This window comes from Tachypleus tridentatus, chromosome 2 (genome assembly GCF_004210375.1).
Source record: "Tachypleus tridentatus isolate NWPU-2018 chromosome 2, ASM421037v1, whole genome shotgun sequence".
NCBI classification, from domain to species: Eukaryota; Metazoa; Arthropoda; class Merostomata; order Xiphosura; family Limulidae; genus Tachypleus; species Tachypleus tridentatus.
Genome location: NC_134826.1, coordinates 48,966,497 through 48,990,447, shown reverse-complemented (window position 1 = coordinate 48,990,447; position 23,951 = coordinate 48,966,497). Strand labels below are relative to the sequence as shown.

Here is a 23,951-nt window from a genome sequence, read left to right as displayed (position 1 = left end):
AGCTGAAATTTTGTAAATTGTTTTATTTCACGTGCGTTTTTGTTAATAAATTTGCCCTTCTTTGATGTACTCTATCTCACTTTGTAGTTTAAAAAAAAGGGAGAGAATTTAGCTAGAATCGAAGCGTTAAATTAGTAAAGCGTTTAAAACGGTTAATGAAGAACAGGAAATACAACATGGCTGATATCTAGAGAACTTCCTTCGGCAATCGGAATAGAAGTCAGTTTATCCTTTCCACAAAAATCAAACATTTCTAACTCTGAAAACAAGTGTGTGCAAGCCTAGGCGAGTTAGTCCAGACAACATTGAAACTGTATGTACCTAGTTGTGAAACATGTGAAGACTTTTCTATTATCTTCCACGGCAAACAGATGGATAAACGTTACGCGACATTTTAAACAAACCATTTATATAAACATCAAAGTGAAACTTGTCATTTTAACCACCATTTGTTCTTTTTTTTTTTATCAAGTACATTAGGCTTCATCTAATAAGATGGAACAGTGATTTTACTTTGTAAAAATGAAAGCAAATAACGGTCCTATCTTCTCTACACTAATCAAACAACTGTCCTATCATCTCTACACTAATCAAACAACTGTCCTATCATCTCTACACTAATCAAACAACTGTCCTATCTTCTCTACATTAATCAAACAACTGTCCTATATACATTAAGCAAACAACTGTCCTATCTTGTATACACTAACCACAAATAACTGTCCTATCTTGTATCCACTAACCCACAAATAACTGTCCTATCTTCTATCCAGTAATCACAAACAACTGTCCTATCTTCTATCCAGTAACCACAAATAACTGTCCTATATTCTATACACTAACTATAAATAACTGTCCTACCTTCTATACACTAACCATAAACTGTCCTATATTCTATACACTAACTATAAATAACTGTCCTACCTTCTATACACTAACCATAACCTGTCCTATCTTATATACACTAATCACAAACAACTGTCCTATGTTCTATCCAGTAACCATAATCTTTGTACAAGAACTAAAAACAATTATCTTATTTTCTACACTAATCTATCTACTCCTATCACTGATCCCACCATTAAAACAAGGAAACAAATTGTTTTTATACTTTAAACACTAACAGAGGTCTCGTCCTTTTATATTAGCCAGTGGCTCCATCTTTAAACACTGATCAAGTTTGTTATCCTCTAACAGTTGACTTCTAGTTCTATCCTGTATAAAATTATTTGTGAGACACAATAAACATTGATTCTGTCCTACCATTCAAAGTAATGCAATGATTTTGTTGTGTAATGTTAGATAATACTCCTCTCCAACTATTTAGTACTTTGTAGTGATCCTATCAAATTAACATCAAAAATGATTTGTATCAGTTAATACCGACCAATGGTCCTGTAAGATTTGAAATATATATCCAATAACTGAAAAAAAATCAAACAATGACACACACGCAACCACTACAGGCCTTACATAAAACAAAGTAAAGAAATATAAACACATTCTCACAAACACTCAGAATTGGAGATCGTGATGCGCTCGATGATTTGGAGTTGCACAAACTGGGATTGTTTGTTTTATATAACGTGTGTTGCTTTCTATTGACATTGAGCAAAATTCTCCAGTGCGAACAAGATATTATGTTTTTTATGAAAACGTTTACATTTCAGTCAGTTAACGTTTTTGGGGAAACCAAATTATAATAAACAACTTAAGAAAATGGACAGTTCAAATTATGATTTTTATGCATGCACTGAGCATGTGTATAAAACAAGACAAAACACAACTGGATGCAAAATTATGTATTTAAAACCAATGTTTATCACACATAACAGCTTTAGTTGTGTTGAATATTTCAAGTTTCATTTTTACCTTAAATTATCTCGCTCACTATGTATATATAATGTGAATGGACCATGTGATATTTCTTAGAAAATTAACTTGTAAACTAGTATTGCTTGTTATTATTCCATTTCCCAATTAATTAAAGCACGCTATAGTGCCATCTATCAGTAACAAAAAGAATCTACAAAATTAAAAAATAATCAATACGCGGTACAAAGGTATTATCTAGTTTTGTATAAATTAATTTTCACACATTTTAAAAAATAGCCGACAAATTTTTCTTTATTTTTAAAATTTATTTAATGCAAAAGAATCCCACCTATCGGCGAAAACCGGAGTAACCTTTCGTCTCGAAGGGAAGTCGTCTCCGAAAGGTCACTGTCTTCATCTTCTTCCAACAAAGGGGGTGGAGCGGACACCTCGTACCCCCAGCGACGCCGAAATGCTTGCCGACCCCCGTCCAATCTAACTCGGGGAAGATCTACAAACAGTCGGTCTCCAATCTATTGAATAGAAATCAAAAACGCAAGACCGTATTTGACATAAATCTAAATTGCAGCTTATTGAAATCAACTGTGAATTATGTCAGGTTGTCCATTCGATCACAAAAAACGTACTAAACAAGTAAAACAGCCTATCACAGAATCATACGTTACCCCTTAAATTTGGGTTTTCATATATACGATAGGCACAATAAACATAATCCAATGTGTAGCTTTATGATTAATAACAAACTAAAACAAAAATAATCATATGAGAAGTATTCAACTCCTTAAAATATCCCAAGAATAAACCTCATGCATGCATTTACCACGTGATGTTACTACGTTTAGTCCATGTCAGTATTTCCAGAACATCACTAAAATTGCTATAGATTGAAAACTTGTGCAACATATACGGCCATTTTGTTTAGAATAACTTGCATTCATTTCCATAACTTAAATGTCTATTACGTCTTTCACTCTAGACCACTGTCATGAGATTTGGCAATTTTGTACCACTATAAAAAAAAAAAAAAAAGACAGAAAGATTTCTACTTCAAGTTCTTCAAATCTTACCATTTTTCAGTTTCGTATATATAATCAAAGAAATATTAAAAGATGTATTATGGACTGGAAGAGTGGTTCATTGATAAAAGTAACAGTGACAAAGTTAAACATCATATACAATATCCATTGAAATAAGTTCAGTCAGCAACTAATTAATGTTGAATTTTAAAAGTTTCTCAATATACTCACTAGATGGCAAGCGTGATCACTTAAGATCGTCTTGTCACAGAAATGTTTACAAATGTGATTAAAGTTTCAGTGTCAAGTGAATATTTTTCTTTTGTTCTGAGGCTTGATAAACCATTATATATAATAAAACGTTAATTTAGTCGAGTATGGTATAAAAATCTCAGCAGTTGAGTCAGATGCATTGAAACTTAAATGTAAAAAAGTATTACAGTTGCTTCATTTTCTCATAGTATTCTCATATTAGACGTAAACTTCTTATTGTGTGTAAGTTGATATTTAAAACGTAAAAACGTTATAAAATTAAGTGTATGTACTCATATTCTGTAACCGAATAACAAGAGTTCCAGCTAATAACTTATCCTAGCGTAATTTTATGTAAACTTTAAAATTTACTTAGAACTCACAAAATTATGTCTAAAGTCTAAATACAAAGTTATAATGTCAAAAATAATCCGGTTTTGATACCCGTGATAAGCACAACACAGATAGCCCGTTATGTAGCTTTGCGCTTAACAACATACAAACAAACACATAAAAAAATTCACCCTGGCGACATAATATGCATTTGACGCGAATTTGATTTCAAACACGAGTCCATAGAAAACAAGGTTTTTAAAATAATAGTAATTACAACGAAAATTCGATGGTTAGATATAAACTAAGTACAATGGTAACTACAACATGGATTCAAGTGTTATATACGAATAATTGTTTCTATTTTTCAACAGAAAAACCAGAGAAAGGGCAACCAATCAACAACACCAACCGCCAAATCTTCGGCAACTGTCCTCTGACCGGATAGTAAGTAAGAATCTGAAAACCGCTTTCCATACCTGAGGTAGGCAGAGTATAAATAGCTAATTGTGTAGCTTTCTGTTTAATTCCAAACAACCAATCGAATATTTAGCTGTAGTTACCAACCGAAATCGTTTCAAGCACAATTTTTACGAAACAAAAAACATTTTTGCTCATAGTGTTGCAAATGTTCATCCTTGTAACCTGCACCAAACATAACCAGAAACAGTATATTTGACAAAACTGCTAGCGAAATCATTGTAAAAAGGGCCTGGCAGTTAGGGTAGATTTGTAATTTGTAGGTCGAGGGTTTGAATCCCTGTCACACCGAACATATTTGTACTTTCAGCTGTGGGAGCGTTATAATGTGATAACCATTCCTACTATTTGTTCTTAAAGGTGTATCCCAAGAGCTAGCAGTGGGTTGTGTTAATTAATTACATTTTCTCTAACCTACCACTGCTAAATTAGAGATGGCTAGCCCAAGATAATCCTCATGTAGCTTTGCGTATTATTCAAAATCAAACCATTGTTTTAAAAACTGTATATATATATACATTGCTTGAAGTTTTACACACTTCGTAGAGTTTTACGACAACAGTTCCGTTCTAGTCTGTTCATAAATACACATACTTGAGTGAAAAACACCTACATAAGTGCGTTAAAACGTCACCATTTACTTACACTTAAAGAAGCGAAATAAAGATCCTTTATTTGCGTTGTGAAAGTACACAACCGTCTTTGATAATTGTTAGGCTTACGATATAAGTCTGTGACCATATAGGTCACTCAGATACCTCTCGTGTGGCACTTCTGCGACGCCACTATTAAAGCACTAGAAACAAATTTATCACTTCGAATGTCACTATGCTCTTTTAGGGAATTCAAGTACAACGATTTTGAAAACTTAACGAAGCCGCGCGTTGCCTTATAGTTAGCGTGCCGAACTGTAGTTCTGAGGTTTCATGGTTCGCATCTCATTCTTTCCCCTCCCCCACACTAAAAAAATAAATCACGCCCCGCATATGAGAACCGTGGGTGCGTTATATGAGTGAATGTCAAACCCCGCTCTTAGATCTGACAGGAGCAGCCAAAGAGTTGACGGTATTGACTCCCCGATAAGTGAACATCGCAGAATGGACCACGTGCAGCTTTCCGCAAAATTCAATCAAATAAACAAATCAGCAATAAATCATAACACTTGTTCTAAAACTTTACACATCGCTGCATTAAACAACAACAAAAATCAGAATCAATAAGTTCAGGGTGTGTCTACCAATTATTTGACATCCTTCTGTAACACTTTTTATAACAAAATCAATAATGGAAAAACAAAAAGTTAAATAATTTCTGTTGAACTTTATTTTTTAGGACAATAATAGAGACAGGAGTATTATCTCGACATGCCTCTGAGCTCTATTTATCAGCTCCACTTCTTCATTTTACACGAGCCCCTGTCGGGTCGGCGATAAGTTTGTGGCCTTATAACGTCAAAACCAAGGTTCGATTCCCGAGGGCAAAATAATCAAGTAAACTTACTTTACAAAATGTCACAGATAACATTATGAAATTCATATTATTCGTGAAATACACCGTAGTTGATTTCGTTGGGGTAGATCGATAAAATGGGGGCTATAGTTTAGATTTATATACATATACACACACACACGTAAAATCCATTGTAGGTATTTCATTATTACATATATACATGTATAATGCATCACAGTAATTGGAGTTCTTCCGCTGTTATCGCTAGTACAACATTTATTTTTAGACCGCTCCGTTCAAGTTGAGTAGGTTAACCCATAACAAGAACAATTGTGGGTATGTGGGAAGTTTATTTCTCAAGTAAAAATTCTCACGCGCATGATGCGTATCCCGCAATACCGAATCCACGTGACTCCCTACCTTGAAAAACGTGAGAAGGTATTTTCACCTAAGACCTCTCTCACACACACTCACCTACGTATAGGTAAGGGAAATGAAACCAAAGGAAGGACGTAGAGGGACCGTATTGCTGGTTAGTACAATCACAGCTGTTCCCACTTTAAATACTAAGGAATATCACTCAGTAATAAATACCACAAACAGAGGTGATGTAAGCTATAAAAGATGACGCAAAAACTGAAAGACAATCTTGTGACATCATTATGCAAGGAAATTAGATATTATACACAACTGGTGAAAATATACAGTATCATCCGAATAATTTATCCTCTGATATGAATAGATTAACAAAGAGAGAACTAGAAGTTTCGATAGATGTCTGTTGACTGATATTCAAAACCAGTTATGATGCTACAACAAGCAACAAGTGCCAGTTTTCTTTGAAAAACCATATATCAATAAAGTCGAGTCATAAAGACTAGACACCACAAGTGTTAAATCTTGAAAGCCAGACACTACAGAGGTTCAGTTTTGCAAACAAGATGTTATAAATGTTCAGACTTGAAAAGAAAAAAGTTTTTTCTCGAAAAATAAATCACAAAAAAACAAGACATCACAAAATATATATGTAAACCTGACGATGACCGAAGGTCGAAACGTTGTTCGCTCCTCTACATAAAAAATTTCTCAACCCATACCAGCCGTTTTACATACATATTTTTCTCTACAAGTGGGTTTTTCGTCATCACTGATTACTAAGACATGACAAACGTTTAATCATGAAAACCTAACGTTCATTAGAAAAACTGCACACGTAGTAAACCAGCCATGCACAATTTTTAGGAACTATACTTGAAGTTGCGTGTCGTTTCTTGTTAAGAACAGACATCCATGTTAGATCTATACTTGAAGTTGCGTGTCGTTTCTTGTTAAGAGCAGACATCCATGTTAGATCTATACTTGAAGTTGCGTGTCGTTTCTTGTTAAGAGCAGACATCCATGTTAGATCTATATTTGAACTTGCGTGTCGTTTCTTGTTAAGAGCAGATATCCATGTTAGATCTATACTCGAACTTGCGTGTCGTTTCTTGTTAAGAGCAGACATCCATGTTAAATCTATACTCGAACTTGCGTGTCGTTTCTTGTTAAGAGCAGACATCCATGTTAAATCTATACTCGAACTTGCGTGTCGTTTCTTGTTAAGAGCAGACATCCATGTTAGATCTATACTTGAACTTGCGTGTCGTTTCTTGTTAAGAGCAGACATCCATGTTAGATCTATATTTGAACTTGCGTGTCGTTTCTTGTTAAGAGCAGACATCCATGTTAGATCTATATTTGAACTGGCGTGGCGTTTCTTGTTAAGAGCAGACATCCATGTTAGATCTATACTCGAACGTGTTGCTTGTAAGAGCAGACATCCATGTTAGATCTATACTCGAACTCGTGTCGTTTCTTGTTAGAGCAGACATCCATGTTAGATCATCCATGTTAGATCTATACTTGAACTTGCGTGTCGTTTCTTGTTTAGAGCAGACATCCATGTTAGATCTATATTTGAACTTGCGTGTCGTTTGTAAGAGGTGAACTGGCGTGGCGTTTCTTGATAGATCAATTATGCACAAGAAGGTGTGGGTAGATCCCATCGTCATATTTGACCTGAAAGGTTATTTTCAAGGTGAAGTGGGGTCAAAGTTACTATTTTCTAAATTCTACAACTACTTCACCCTTATCTTTATTCTTACCATATACACCCATCACCCGTTAAGATCTGAAGTTATTACACGAATGTACAGTCAGCGACTCTGTGCAGATCATTGTTCTTGAGAATGGCTGCAACCTATTTATCTGAAGAAAAAAACACGGGATTCGAAAATTTGATTATTTTTTAAAAAAAACAGATTGGGCATACGTAACATTAAAAGATTTCGTACGATAGTGACAATCATCATAAAACGTCAAATACCTGTATATCCCTGATACTGGGTTCAGAGAGATATAACAGATACCTGGGAATAAACACGCATTTCTATGGTGTGAAAAGCACCCTCGTGTTCACTTATGCTACACGTTCATGTGTAAATTAAAAACTGAGCTTGACACCACCATGTAGCACGTGAAATTCAGAAAATATTCGTTTATTACCCATTCGACATTTGACCTTGAAAATTGTTTTCAAGGTCAAAATCGGCGAATAAATCGGCCCAGATCTCTTTCCTTCTTTTTCTGTGTGTAACTGATCAGGCTTGGATGTCTGTTTCTAATAAAAAATAGTACCTTGACAAGTCTAAGGTACCACTTTGGCTGGACGAGAGGAACAACATCATAGCGTATCGTGTGGAACATATCATGTTACACAGATCATACCTTGTTAAATAACACAGATTTTATAAACCACATGCCTTCGCCACAACACACCTGTGCGTTCATCACACGAATATTCAAGTATATATGCAACGAATTCCTCACATAAAACCAAGCAGAAAATCTAGCTTGCTACGGCACCTTCTTCCGCTTGGCTACGGTGGAAGGTCAGTGGCACGTGGAAGGTTCCCACCCTATCAAGACAAGGAAAACCAGAATCTATAAGAGATTTCTGGGTGTGCTCGAATGGCTACATGACGAACACTTTAAACGAAACCAAGATGTCACACAAGGTCTGGAAAGAGATTTTCTTTTCATTAAGGTTCAACTGCCTGCCGTCCCTCTTAATAATATATCATACGTCCCTTCTTCTCTGATGCTACGGGCGCATTGCGTTACCATAGCAACCTGTGGCAACGTCCTTTAGTCTGGGTGCATTTTGAACACAAGTTCATCCGTAAGATGTTTTCCGAATACAACCAGTGATAGATGATACTACCAGTTCCTACCAAGTGTTGACGCTCACTTACTGTTCCAGAGGTACTGTTGAAGTTCAGTATTTACCAACTAAAACTTGTCTAAACTCACGTCAAACGGAATTCATAAATAGCCGATACGCATGCGCACGGTAGCGAATAAAAACGCATAGTTTGTATCGAACAACCTCTTTCGCAAATGGACTCTAGCATCTAACGTGGTTTGTATTTCAATTGTTCAAGACGTACAGCAACGATATAATTTTTCACGAACAAAATTATGCTGACTGCGTCATTCTAGCCAAGCGTGACTTATTTTCATTTTGGCTTGAAACCAAACAAGTGCAAATCATGTTTACAAAACATCCACATCTCCAACAGTGTTACACTGTGTTTTTATTCCCCCCACACATATAACCAGCTTAATGACATAGTATATATCCAGAAAATTGTGATGAATTTTCTTGACCCTTGACTCATGACTTTCAAAAAATAATCTGTTCTAGAGCTTTGTATGCAGTACATACCGTACAGGTTTCGTCAACATCCATTCATCCTGTATTGAAATATGCCCACAAGGCTGGAGAATGTCCTTCACATACTTATGACCTTTTGACTTTGACCTTTAATATGTGGCCTTCAAAAGTTAACTAAATCTGGAATGCTGTATTACGTACCTGCTTAACAAGTTTGGTCAAAAGCCATGATCCAATCTCGAGATATCCTCCTGTCCACAATATCGATAACAGACGGACGGACAGTGAAAGCTTTAAAAATACTTATTTGTTTAAAGAAACGTTTAAGCAGAGAAATCTTATTCGGAAGAGTTCCTTATGAAAATGCTCAAAGATAGATCCGTTGTTCCGGAATGGAGGTATACTTCTAAACGGACAGAACAATCCGAACACAGATTACCTAACAGCAGGATATATTCTGTGAATGGAATATAGTAAGGGCTTGAGTCAATAACTTAATTCAAAGATTAAGTCGAAATGCAGAAAATATTATCTTAGTAAATGTTATTTCATAATTTTCGTTCCTTGAACTACATACAACCAGTTGTTCTACAAACATAATGTCTGGTAGTTCTAAACGACACGCAATGGATTTACCAAGCTATACCTGACAATTTTTACATCTGCGAAGGTAAGATATATGGCATTAATTAATCCATTCACGGATAGAACATTACGTAAACCATTATCTGATGGATAGGTCGTTAGTTAGTCTGTGGATAGGACATTACAGTTAATCCATTACATTAGTTAAACTACGGATAGGACATTATAGTTAATCCATTATATTGGTTAAGCCATGGATAGGACATTATAGTTAATCCATTATATTAGTTGAACCGTGGATAGGACATTATAGTTAATCCATTATATTAGTTGAACCGTGGATAGGACATTACAGTGAATCCAACATCTGATGGATAGGATGTTATTAAAACCATGGATATAATATTATAAATAACCCATGTGCGGTGGATAAGACGTTAGTAAAGTCGTCATCTGATAGATAGGATGTTAGTTATCTCGTGAACAGGAGATAACTGGAATAAACACATTTGCTTACCTGATCAGATAATAAGAGACGTACCTTTTAATTCGAACGTTAAAACGTTAAAGACACGTCAATCAGCTTACATTTTTGTATCAAAATTTTAACGCCTAAGAGGAAGGTCAAATTATATTATTGTCTAGTAACTCTAGCTTTTAACCATGACCGTTTCATATATATATCAGTCGACAGGTATTGGAAACAGAGACAAAACAAAGTAGAAACAATTGCCAAAAATAAAGTTGTTTGTATAATTTCTTTACCCAATAACGTACAAGTTCAGACTTCAATTCCTGACACTTTTGTTGCAAATATAAATACTTTCTCCCAGAAATTAAATAGTGAGTTACTAATAAATCGATAAGTATACATGTGAGCTTGTATCTCAAGATATTAATAAATAACATCAGTTAGAGTATATATGATTGAGAACAAGTGGGTGCTGGATGAACCAAAATTATATATATATTTGCTTGTTCAGTTGTTGTTAAGCACAAATCTAAACAATGGGCTGACTGTCCGTGCAATGCCAATCACGGATATCGAAACGCTACTTTTAGCGTTTCGAGCCTTTAAACTTACCGACGAGCAACTGAAGGGTTTAAAAAAATGAATTTTATGAAAATACGTGATGGCACTTCTTTGCCTCCGTAACTTTTAAGAAAGTTATTTTCTGCTACTTGAAACTAGTGGCGTTCAAGACGGTAGGAAGCAATCAGAGGAAAAAATTTGCTTCGAACATTTATTATTGACAATTATCTATGTCATATACGAGGTTACTTACTACCTATTAATTTCCCACAATGCCACGAGTCATCCAAAGTAAAATATGAAACTTTCCATTGTCCTAAATCCTGAAAGGTTTACTTATTTAAAAAAAAAAAAAAAACAGCAAAAACAAAGATCCATGCCGTCAAACTTTGATGATAGCCTAATTGAAAATTATATCAAAATTACTAATAATACCACGATATACACCTGCTTATTCTCCTTAATAAGAACTCCCCCCTTCTTGGAACTTAACTTACTTGTAAAGAGAACAGTTTGGACGAATTTTAAACTGAGAAACCTGTTTGTATATATTTTATGTTTTTTATAGCAAAGCTGCTAACATTATCTGCCGCCGTTACTACATCTGAATGACTGACCACAGAGAAGACACCTAGTCAGTTGGACCCTACCACATAATGAGGGATTGACTGTCATTAGCATGATGCGGCAACAGCGGGGAAAATTTTGTTGTACCACAAGGATTTGAGCTTCACTCGCGCCCCCGAGACAGCTGCAACGTTTGGATATTAACTAAGTTACGGAAAACGGAAGTAATAAAAAAGTCAGAATACCTGGAGAACAGCAGGAAACACTAAATATATGATTAGATCTTCCTTAATAATTTAATCAGAAAAAAAAGTCGAATGTGCGAAGACATTACTTTACTTTAATTGGCAACTGATACGTGTGCGCGTAGAATGTCAAGTAGCTTAGATACATGACAATGGAATACCTAAAATCATTTAAAACGTTTCCTTGTAGCATTTGTAAGTATCTGCTGGAACTTCTTACGTGTCTTCGATTGGCACACGTGAGTAAAAATTGGAGGGAATTATTAATAAATCAATCAGGACGTGCAGGGACTTCCAAACTTACAAATATCTCGCTCCCAGCAAACCGAGATAAAACTGATCACTACTGCTTGATTTTACAGGGCAGGTTTCTCCTTCGGGTATTAATCCGGAAACAACCGATCTACGTTAGTAATCTGATGCGAAGATAGAGTTCCGTTGATGGTATTTCTATTCATTATTTTTCCTCGCGATTGCTGAATTTTTTGAGGCTGGAGCTTGTTGAAAAGTTAAAAACGTAATAAAAGCTTTATGAAACACGTATAGTAAGACATATTTAAATGAGTCTTGATCTTATAAACTACAAGTATACATACATTGAACGTTTTCCCATCAGCCTCACACAGTGAGAAATTAAAGAACTAATTTACTTAGGCCAGGCTAGTTTTCGTAGTAGAATCTATACGTGGGTGAAAATAATTGGTTCATCCATAAAACACATAAAAGTGATATGAATTACATATTTTGAATCAGCTGTGTACTTTATCGGGACCACATTAAACTGGAAGTCGACCTATGACTTATGTATTCGGAAATCAGCATTTATCGAACATTCGGAAATGATCCTATAATCAGTTTTCTGATTTGATAGCGAGAATCCAACGAGTTAAAGAACATAGGGCTCCATGACTTCGGCTCTTATAAGAAATTTTTTGTTTTAAATGCGTGTAAATTCTAATAAAAACTTATGACGAAAAAAACGGGTTCAAATATAATGCCAACCTCCGTCTTTCAAACGACTTTCTATCATAGACTGCAAAGGCTGGCGACAGCTAGTTTTATAAATTAATATACGCAAGTCCATTCATCAGTAAGTGATTATTTATTGAAAGTATTAGAAAAACAAATTTTGTTGTCATTTCAACTGTGCTCCAGTTACGTAAAGATGAGGTACAATATACAGAACAGTTAAGCCTATCTAACACTTACATCCTTGGTGGGCCATCGAAGACGAGCTCGTGGAATAGGGACCAGAATACAAACATCGCTGATCGACGATGGTCTGCAAGTGTACCAACGGTCACTCAACATGCTGCTACCCTCAAACCAAGATTTAAACAACAGATTCGAAGCACAAGTACATATAAACGAGGCACTCTTCAACAGACGAGCGATTCTACAAACACACTATAAAAAATACCCGAAATATTTCCTACGAAATTTGATTTATTTTGGAGTTCAGGCTTAATAAATGAGTTTTTAAAAGCTATTACGTAGATTATGAAAAAACACTTAGAGCAACAAGACTCGGGTCAGAGTTAAAATGTTACATTTGACCTATGAAACTCAGTGTTCCTTCGAATCGGAATGTACGATCTCCTTACTTATTTATAAATCCGCCAGGTTTCCGGATGGAACATTTAAACCGGATATCAGGACAACAGCACACCTTTTCTTTTTAAGTTCTCTGACAATATTCTAACACCTGTGAATTTTCAGAGCACTCGACACTTCAAGCAACCGTCACGTTTAACACAAAAACGGTAAAATAGAATTATAACAAATTTGCTCTACGCTTTACGTACACGTGCTTTACTACGTCCAAGGTTTTTCTACAAACCTGCTCGGTTCTTTAGCTCAAGCCGAAGTTGTCCCAAACCACCGATTAGATTACCTAGAGCCAACGTGAGAGTTAGAAAACCAAGCGGGCGCTTCGTGTGTTTTTTGTTTTGTTTTTTTCAGAGCTGAGCTGGTCATGAGTCACAAGCCTATAGGTTCTTGAAAGACTCCTTTTTGATTGGCCGGAAGATACCTGGTCAAACATGTTCAAGAGCAGCCTGCAACCGGTGGAGTTTAAGTCCGACACTGTAACATTCTTATTGAAAATAATTTATTGGACAGATGGTTTCATGATGACACTGGTTTTATATATATAAATAATAATAATAATAATATTGAGAGTAACTATGTTAAGTCTAAAAATGACCACTAGGCAACATGACTTGTGCTTCCTATTTGATAGCCCTGTTTTGTTTATTTGTTATTAAGCGCAAAGCTAAACAATGTGCTATGCTTACCACAGGAATTAAAACACGATTCTTAGCGTTATAAGCCCTTAGACTCACCGCTAAGCTACTGGGTGACAGAGCGTCTGACAGTCACTAGACGTGACAACCATCTGATATTAGGATCACTAGAATCTAAAAGACAAAGATAGATATCCGACTGTTTTTCTTCAAATAAGAATATAAAACGTTATGTCAAATTTAGGGTATAGTCTCACATTAAACAGAACTGAAACGAAACTTTGATGTTATTTGCCAGATGTTCAATGAGTTTTACAATAATATTACACTGTATTGTTATCGCTTTACGTTTATAAGTACGCAGATATAATTCCTTCAGACAAAACAAAACTCAGCAAAAGAGGGTGAGAAAACATTGTTTTAAAAACAAATTCTTCACAACTGAGAACTGAACCTCAGATTTCAGCGTTGTAAGTTCGTAAATTTATCATCAGAGGATACGAACAGAGAGGCTTTACAGTATAATATCGTTCGTAGTTCTTTATTAAGATTTTTTCAAGACACCAACTAGGGGATTAAGAACAAGTTTCCTGTGTGCCGGCGCCTAGCAACGCTTCTGGATAAGTGTAAAAATACCTCTGGCTAACAGAAGTGTAATTATAACCTAAACCAACACACGAAGCACTTTAAAGAAATAATCAATAATTTTACTAACCTCCAGGTAGAGATCTTACAGACGTGACGGATAGCGTATGCGTCTCATTATTTTTTGTCAGTATGTTTATGTTAATGCAGAGAACTGCAGAATAATTTTATTTTTGAATATACTAGGAGGTAGGTTTTCAGTCCGAGAATAGGAAGGATATTCGTGTCCCAGATACAATAATCGATATGTTTTATATTACTGTTTGCAAAATATTTCTTGAGAATCAAATATCGAATTGTCATAACTCGTAAATAATCCGATTCTACGCAGTAATGCACGCACTACTGCAAAAAGAAAGTAGTGGGTATTTTAACCTGAACATATTATGCGATACTTGGGCTGGATGAGCCCCGAAATTCCCTAATATTCAAGAATAATCATCATCGATTTAGGACCGCTGACCAAAGAGGAAGGTAAACAGCCAGAAACACCCGCTCCTTGTAAGACTACTTTAAACCAAATAGTCAAATAAACTGTCACGCCTATAATACTATTACAGCTGAGAACTGCGAAGTATGGTTCAGCGACATATCACAGCTCGAACCTTAGACCTTATGAAGAGCAACCAGTGGCCACGCCTGATCCTCGAAGTTCTTAGAAAATAAACCAATTACGTATAACATATTTCGTGCGACCATTGTTTATTGGGTACTCAAACGAAATAGACACGTGGCATGCAGTATCGATATATTTCTGAAATAAAGTAAAATGTATTTTCAACATCGCAGGTACTAAACGCAGTTAACTATTACTCAGTTATACATGTCTTACAAACCCAACCAAAGTTCTGGATTACAGATTAGGGTTACCAGAGATCAAGGTACTGTTAGGTTGTTTGCTTGTTTTGAATTTCGCGGAAAGCTACATGAGGGCTATCTGCGCTTGCCGTCGCTAATTTAGCAGTGTAAGATTAGAGAGGAGTTAGCTAGTCATTATCATCCACCCTTAACTCTTGGGCTAATCTTTTAGAACAAATTGTTGGATTGATCGTAGCATTATAACATCCCACAGCTGAAACGTCGAGCATGTTTGGTGTGACCCGTGACCCTCAGATTACAAGTAGAAATCTCCCTAACCACCTGGCCATGATCAATGTAATCTCGTCGGTTCTCGTAGACGAAAACGAATTACTAAATGTGTTTTGTCTGTTCCTCAAGCACGTCAGTTTGGAAAATTATAGACATCTATATAATTATAATATTACTGTCTGTTGTACGTCCATGTAAGTACTTCACAGGATGTGGATGGATCTTCACCCAGGTTAGTATGGAGGTTCATTGGGTCCATGGGAAAATATGTAAACTTACGTTTTCGGAAATTGTGTTTCGCAATTTTTCTATAAGTTCCTTACAGTTACACAGAGGGGAAGCAACTCTATGAACTCATTAGATAACCTTTCATTAACCAATAATTTATATAACTTCCATAGACGTGGTGGGTACTCAAGCTAATACATACATATCACTGGGCGGTATTGTTACTTAGTTCTTTATATCCTTCCTTAGACGGGGCGGGTACTCCAGCTAAAATATACTTATTACTGGGCGATATTGTTACCTCATTCTTTATATAACTTCCGTATTCAGGGCGGGTACTCCAACTAATATATACTTATCACTGGGCGATATTGTTACCTAGTTCTTTATATAACTTCCATATTCAGGGCGGGTACTCCAACTAATATATACTTATCACTGGGCGATATTGTTATTTAGTTCTTTATATAACTTCCGTAGACGGGGCGGGTACTCAAGCTAATACATACATATCACTGGGCGGTATTGTTACTTAGTTCTTTATATCCTTCCTTAGACGGGGCGGGTACTCCAGCTAAAATATACTTATTACTGGGCGATATTGTTACCTAGTTCTTTATATAACTTCCATATTCAGGGCGGGTACTCCAACTAATATATACTTATCACTGGGCGATATTGTTACCTAGTTCTTTATATAACTTCTGTATTTAGGGCGGGTACTCCAACTAATATATACTTATCACTGGGCGATATTGTTACCTAGTTCTTTATATAACTTCTGTATTCAGGGCGGGTACTCCAACTAATATATACTTATCACTGGGCGATATTGTTACCTAGTTCTTTATATAACTTCCATATTCAGGGCGGGTACTCCAACTAATATATACTTATCACTGGGCGATATTGTTACCTAGTTCTTTATATAACTTCCGTATTCAGGGCGGGTACTCCAACTAATATATACTTATCACTGGGCGATATTGTCACCTAGTTCTTTATATAACTTCCGTATTCAGGGCGGGTACTCCAACTAATATATACTTATCACTAAGCGATATTGTTACCTAGTTCTTTATATAACTTCCGTATTCAGGGCGGGTACTCCAACTGATATATACTTATCACTGGGCGATATTGTTACCTAGTTCTTTATATAACTTCCATATTCAGGGCGGGTACTCCAACTAATATATACTTATCACTGGGCGATATTGTTACCTAGTTCTTTATATAACTTCCATATTCAGGGCGGGTACTCCAACTAATATATACTTATCACTGGGCGATATTGTTACCTAGTTCTTTATATAACTTCCGTATTCAGGGCGGGTACTCCAACTAATATATACTTATCACTGAGCGATATTGTTACCTAGTTCTTTATATAACTTCCGTATTCAGGGCGGGTACTCCAACTAATATATACTTATCACTGAGCGATATTGTTACCTAGTTCCTTCTCCTTTTTTTTTCTCGTTTACTTTCATGTTTATTTCACTCCTGTCAAATTGAGATTGAAATATTATTGGAAAGCTGAACAAAAGGCTGTATTTATAGAACGATTCTGTAGGGTTTATTATTTTAATGATTGTTACCCGATAAAAAAAATGAATGTTGATAAACTTAAAACCGAATCTTACAACAACGGAACATTCTTGGCTTTAGTTGCCAAACAATTAGAAACAGTGATGAACAACAATTATTTTTTTAACCACTCCTTTATTTTAGTTGTTTTAGACTATTCGCTAATCGTGTGTCGTTCACAAAAAGTATTCGCTGTGGTCATATCTTATGCATTTTAAAATTACGTTCTAATCCGTTAAGAAATGGATATTTACAGAGAGAGAGAAAAGAAGAAAATTCGAGAGTATGAATTAGATGCTCGGAACACTTAAGGCACGTTGTCCTTTGTGGTAACGACATAGTTCGTGGTATTTTTAAAGCACAATTTTTTTCTTCTTTATGGTGATAATCATCTTAGAAACGTGTTCACGTGAGACAGCTCCCCACGCTCTCGCTTTTCTTCTCACGTGAGAGGAAACTCTACGTGCTGAATGGGTATACAAAATACATATTAATGGGGAACAAATTACTTAGGATTAACGTATTCGTTTCTTGTTACGTGTATGAATTCACTGTGGCCCCCATCTTTCACAAATATTTACTGAATATGACGTCTCGACAAAATACAAAAGATTTCGAAACTAATTTTCTCACAAGTCTTACTTAAAGTATTTCAAAAGTGGTGCTAGTGTTTGTTTCTTTGTTTTTGAATTTCGGGCAAAGCTACACGAGGGATAGCTACACTAGCCGTCCCTAATTTTGCAGTGTAAGACTAGAGGGAAAGCAGCTAGCCATCTCCACCCACCGCCAACTCTTGGGCTACTCTTTTACCAACGAATAGTGGAACTGACAGTCACATTATAACGCCCCCACGGCTGAGAGGGCGAGCATGTTTGGTGTGACGGGGATTAGAACCCGCAACCCTCAGGTTACGAGGGTTCATAACAAGCATAAAATTTCTTTAATAAATTCTACCATTCAGTGTACATCAGCATTACATAAGTGTAAAATTCGCGTCGTTAAAAATCTATTGAAGTTACTAACTTCTTCTAGTGATTCGGGAAATATCAAAAGTTAAGGAATTCGCGCATAACAACAAATACGATCTATTTCAAGTATGTTTTGATACTGCCTCATTCTTAGTGAAGTGTTACAAATTCGTGGTTGGCCATGCTGAGAATTATTTTACAATTAATGTATGACTTTGATCTTATGTAAAAGAGGCCCAGCATAGGCAGATCATTAAGGCACTTGACTCGTAATCTGGTGATCGCGAGTACGAATCATAGTTCCACCAAATACGCTCGCCCTTTTAACCGTCGGGGCGTTATAATGTTACGATCAATCCCACAATTCGTTGTTAAAATAGTAGCCCAAGAGTTGACGATGGGTGGTAATGACCAGCTAGGTACCTTTCCTATGGTCATTCACTGCTAGTGTAGACAGCTCTTATATAGTTTTGCGCGAAACTGAAACAAAACACGTAATAGAAGCTGGATTATATGGATCCTAAAATTCTGCAAGTAATGGTTGAGAATAATGATTCAGGTTTATTTAGATCTTGGGCTACTCTTTACCAACGAATTGTGGGATTGCCTCATTCTGAGTGAAAGTGTTACAAATTTGTGGTTGGCCATGCCAAGAATTATTTTACAATTAATGTATGACTTTGATCTTAGGTAAAAGAGGCCCAGCTTAGGCAGATGATTAGCGCACTCGACTCGTAATCTGGTGATCACGGGTATGAATCATAGTCCCACTAAATATGCTCGCCCTTTCAGCCGTCGTGGTGTTTTAATATGATGATCAATCCCACAATTCGTTGTTAAAATAGCAGCCCATGAGTTGACTGTGGATGGTAATGATAATAACGCCCCCATGGCTGAAAGGACAAGCAACTTTTGTGGAGCGGGAAATGAAATCCACAGCCCTCAGATTATGAGCGAAGCGCCCTAAACACCTGACCTGTCTAGTTAATCTAAGTATCCAGTAACCACGAAATCGCACCTCACACTCTGGGGCCGTATGGGGGCGCTACAAAACTTCCTGTGAGATCTCACTCTTCTGTAAGACAAGAGTTGGCGGTGAATGCTGTTGAACTTTTCTCTATTCGATACGTTAAGAATGGTTGTGCACTTTGTGTGAAAAAGTTTAAAACAAACCCAAGTTTTTGAACATATACGTATATGCAGCAGAGTTGAGGCACGTGACTCATCTCTCCACCATACAGATAAATAGAAACCGATATTTATCATTTAAAAGATGAGCAGACGATATACATATAATATTTTGGTCTCAAAGTAAGGTCACATGTTTAAAAAAACGGTTCCGTGAGTTCATTATTTTATGAAAGATAAGTAGGGTTGTAGTTATTTATTATCAGATAGAAACGGCTTAATCGAGGAAATCATGACGTCAGCTTGCTTTTGATCAATAAAACCAACCATTATCTTCGATTAGCTTCTGTATCTTTAAAGAAGTGTGACCTCATTTCTTGCGACAAGTTTAAAATTAGAGCAGTTACGTAGCTTTTACTTAAGCCTACTACATATGGACGATACGGAATAATGAGTGGAGTTGTTGGCCAGTGTCAATGGGTGATTACGTTTCAGATCTTGTCGTGAGACGTTAACAAGAAAACTCTGCCCACATTTCTTGTTCTACAGAAGTAATATGGTCTTCTGACGAAAGCAGAATTTACACTAACACTGGTCAACTTGAAATTCATAACCATGTTTGTAAGTAGAGCTAATAATATGTAGGCATTTTTTGTCTTTGTCAAGTTCATTTCCAGGAATTTTCCAATAATACAAAACTTGACGTTTTATTACAGAAACTCAGTTTACTGAAATTTTGTTTGTTTTTTGAATTTCGCGCAAGGCTACACGAGAGCTATCTGGGCTAGCGGTCCCTAATTTAGCAGTGTAAGACTAGTGGGAAGGCAGCTAGTCATATCATCACCCACCGCCAACTCTTGGGCTACTCTTTTACCAACGAATAGTGGGATTGACTGTAACGTTATAACGCCCCACTGGGTAGTGATGACAAGCTGCCTTCCTTCTAGTCTTACACTGCTAAATTAGAGACGGCTAGCGCAGATAGCTCTCGTGTAGCTGTGCGCGAAATTCAAACACAATGTTAATGATAAGATAAACTATGGAAATAAAACATGAAACAAATGTATTTCTTAAAAACAACTGATTTATTATTATTATTTATTTATTATAGCCACAACCAGCGGTGGGTTCTGGGCAACTACCCCTTTTGTCCATTGCATAAAACAGCCCTGATTCTGGTACTAAGTTTAATCACAAGAAACAATTTCTTGTAGCAAGTAGGGCATGTAACTGTTAAAGTGTGGAATCCAACAACAAACAGCACCATCTTGGTGTGGAACCTAACAACAAACAGCATCAACTTGGTGTGAAACCCAACAACAAACAGCATCATCTTGATGTGAAACCCAATAACTAACAGCACCATCTCGGTGTGGAATCCAACAACAAACAGCACCATCACGGAGTTGAATCCAACAACAAACAGCACCGTCTTGGTGTGGAATTCAACAGCAAACAGTACCATCTTGGTACAACTTCTTTCTAACACACACACTGATGTATATTGACCCGATTCGAAGATTTCACAGAGATGAGGGCGCTTCTTTAGAACAACATTTCTGAACATTTTCTACTAAAAACCAACTTTGAGAATTGAAGAAAATGACAAAACGAAAAACAACTAATTACAAAAATAATGAATGAATGCTTACATTCCAAAATAATATTATCGCTAAATATAACTTACGAAGCCGTGATGTAACACTGATGCATCCTTATTTAGAAACAGAATTACTGGAAGTAAAATCTTGATGAATATAAAACAGTTCAGTGATATAAAAGAGAGATGGAATAAAAACATGAGCAGAGCTTTAATGGTTATACACTATATAATGTATAAAACCAGAAGTTCTTGCAAGCAGACAGCATGTGTAAAAATGTATTCTGTCGTGCTGAACGAGATGTTTATTTGTTTCTAGTTAACCACAAAGCTACATAAAGGACTAACTGTGTATCGAATCCTGGTTTCTAGCGTTGTAAATCCAAAGACATACCGTTCCGCCACTGAAGAGAGCAAGAGAACGAGATTGCAAGCCTCGTAAAATTTGATGGGTTGGTTCATATAAACCATATACCAGTACGTATATACAGGCTGGAGTACCCGTCCCCTGAACAAAAGTTATGCAAATTCATGATTAATGAAATGTTATCTCTGGCCATAAAAAGCTGCTTTCCTTATATTTAATTGTAAAAAAACGCATGAACTCCCAATAAAACCGCAAAATTGAATTTTCCGTGCATCTCTCCATGGAACTGACGAACCTTGACACTAAATTTGGTGAAGTTAGTTTAACAAGGGGAGAAATAGTGATAAAAAAACAAACGCCAAAAAAACTGTAAAATGCAATGCAAAATTAAATATCTGTAAGTTTCTTTCAGTGGACAAACCAAGTATGGTGAACATCCATCCACAGAAGGTGAGGTAATGGTAAAATACGTAATACTGTATGTACCTCGACAAGGACCTAATTAACCTCCATAACACTTCTAGGAAGTAGTTACATGAACATACAACAAACAGTAGTACTATATTTATACAGATATTTCCTTTATACAGATTTAGTTCGTTTGCTTGTTTCTTTTTCAAACATTAACAGCACGTCTATTGTGTACCTTTCCTACATTTTGGCATAGTATAATAATTACACGTAGCTATTTTTCCATAGTGCATTGTGGGATATGATTCAGTTTGTGTTCGACACTTCCCCAGGCTTAGTTTGAAAAAAACTCTTATACTGCTAGACCATTATCAATTAAATAAACTGTATTCTCCAAGCAGTAGTCCACTGATGAATAATAATAACATCACCATATTGTACTTACCAATTCTCTGTCTCACCAAGAGTTCCTGACGGAGTTTGGAGAGGTACTCTGTAGCCAGTAGTCCACTGATAAATAACAAATAACATCACCATATTGTACTTACCAACTCTCTGTGTCAGCAAGAGCTCCTGACAGAGTTTGGAGTGGTATGTTGTAGCCAGTGGTCCACTTTTGGATCTTATATAGCATCACCATATTGTACTTACCAATTCTGTCTCAGAAAAAGTTCTTGAATGAGTTTTAAATGGTATGTTTAAAGACTTGGATTCCCAATGTATATAGCACTACCGATAATATAACTGTCTTCACTTTACCACAGTCAACCCCAAGGACATTGCTGAAAGATACACGTATTTCACCCGTTTCGTGGAGTTATCGCAATCTCTTTGTACACGCATCATCAAACAGGACAGGATTTTGAACCGAAACGACACGTTCTTCTAATCCACATAGCTTGTCTAATTGGAATATATGTATACTGAGTACTAAAGATGAAACGAATTCCTTATCGTAAATGAGATGGATCGTGAAAAAGCTAATAACATGTCGAGATAAACTGATGACATCACAACCACTACAGTTACGACACGTATACACAAACCGCCATGTAATTACAAATCTATATCATGTCATCTATTTGATCACAAATAGGCAGTACGCAACTCATGGGAGGTTCCTTGTTATTAAAGTTCTCTCACACGAAGCTTCAATCAGTTCTTACATTGCATAATATCTTATGTACAATATCACGCTCATGTAGTTGCTTTCTTCCCTATATCTAAATTTTCCTTCTTTTTGGAGTATAATGCCTAGCCATTTTTAATTTAGCAGTGTAAGACTAAAGGGAAGGCAGTTAGTCATCACCACCCACCGCCAACTCTTGGGCTACTATTTTACCACAGAATAGTGGGATTGACAACACGTTATAATGCCCCCACGACTGAAAGGGCGAGAATGTATAGTGCGACGGGGATTCGAACCCGCGACCCTCAGATTATAAGTCAAACGCCTTAATCCACTTGGCCATGCCAGGCCAGGATTTAATGAAGAATGACACTTTGTAAACTTTGTGATTTAATTGTGTAAAACAACTCTATAATAATTACAATTTTAGTTAGAGTTTGTTGAAGAAAGACACTTTATAAACTTTGTGATTTAATTGTGTAAAACAACTCTATAATAATTACAATTTTAGTTAGAGTTTGTTGAAGAAAGACAATTTATAAACTTTGTGATTTAATTGTGTAAAACAACTATTTAAAATAGTTACAATTTTAGTTAGAGTTTGTAGAAGAAAGACACTTTATAAACTTTGTGATTTAATTGTGTAAAACAACTCTATAATAGTTACAATTTTAGTTACAGAATTTGTTGAAGAAAGACACTTTATAAACTTTGTGATTTAATTGTGTAAAACAACTCTATAATAGTTACAATTTTAGTTACAGAATTTGTTGAAGAAAGACACTTTATAAACTTTGTGATTTAATTGTGTAAAACAACTCTATAATAGTTACAATTTTAGTTACAGAATTTGTTGAAGAAAGACACTTTATAAACTTTGTGATTTAATTGTGTAAAACAACTCTATAATAGTTACAATTTTAGTTACAGAATTTGTTGAAGAAAGACACTTTATAAACTTTGTGATTTAATTGTGTAAAACAACTCTATAATAGTTACAATTTTAGTTACAGAATTTGTTGAAGAAAGACACTTTATA

General features: G+C 35.9%; 1 protein-coding gene across 3 annotated transcripts in view; it reads right to left on the bottom strand.

Moving 5' to 3' along the window:
- Positions 1 to 23,951, bottom strand: part of LOC143243175 (ras GTPase-activating protein raskol-like) — a 199,953-nt gene that overhangs the window by 94,494 nt on the left and 81,508 nt on the right. For all 3 annotated transcript variants that reach the window (XM_076486974.1, XM_076486976.1, XM_076486991.1), the window contains exon 3: positions 2,165 to 2,348. In XM_076486974.1, the coding sequence (XP_076343089.1) occupies positions 2,165 to 2,348 (184 nt within the window). The remainder of the gene's footprint in view (positions 1 to 2,164; positions 2,349 to 23,951) is intronic.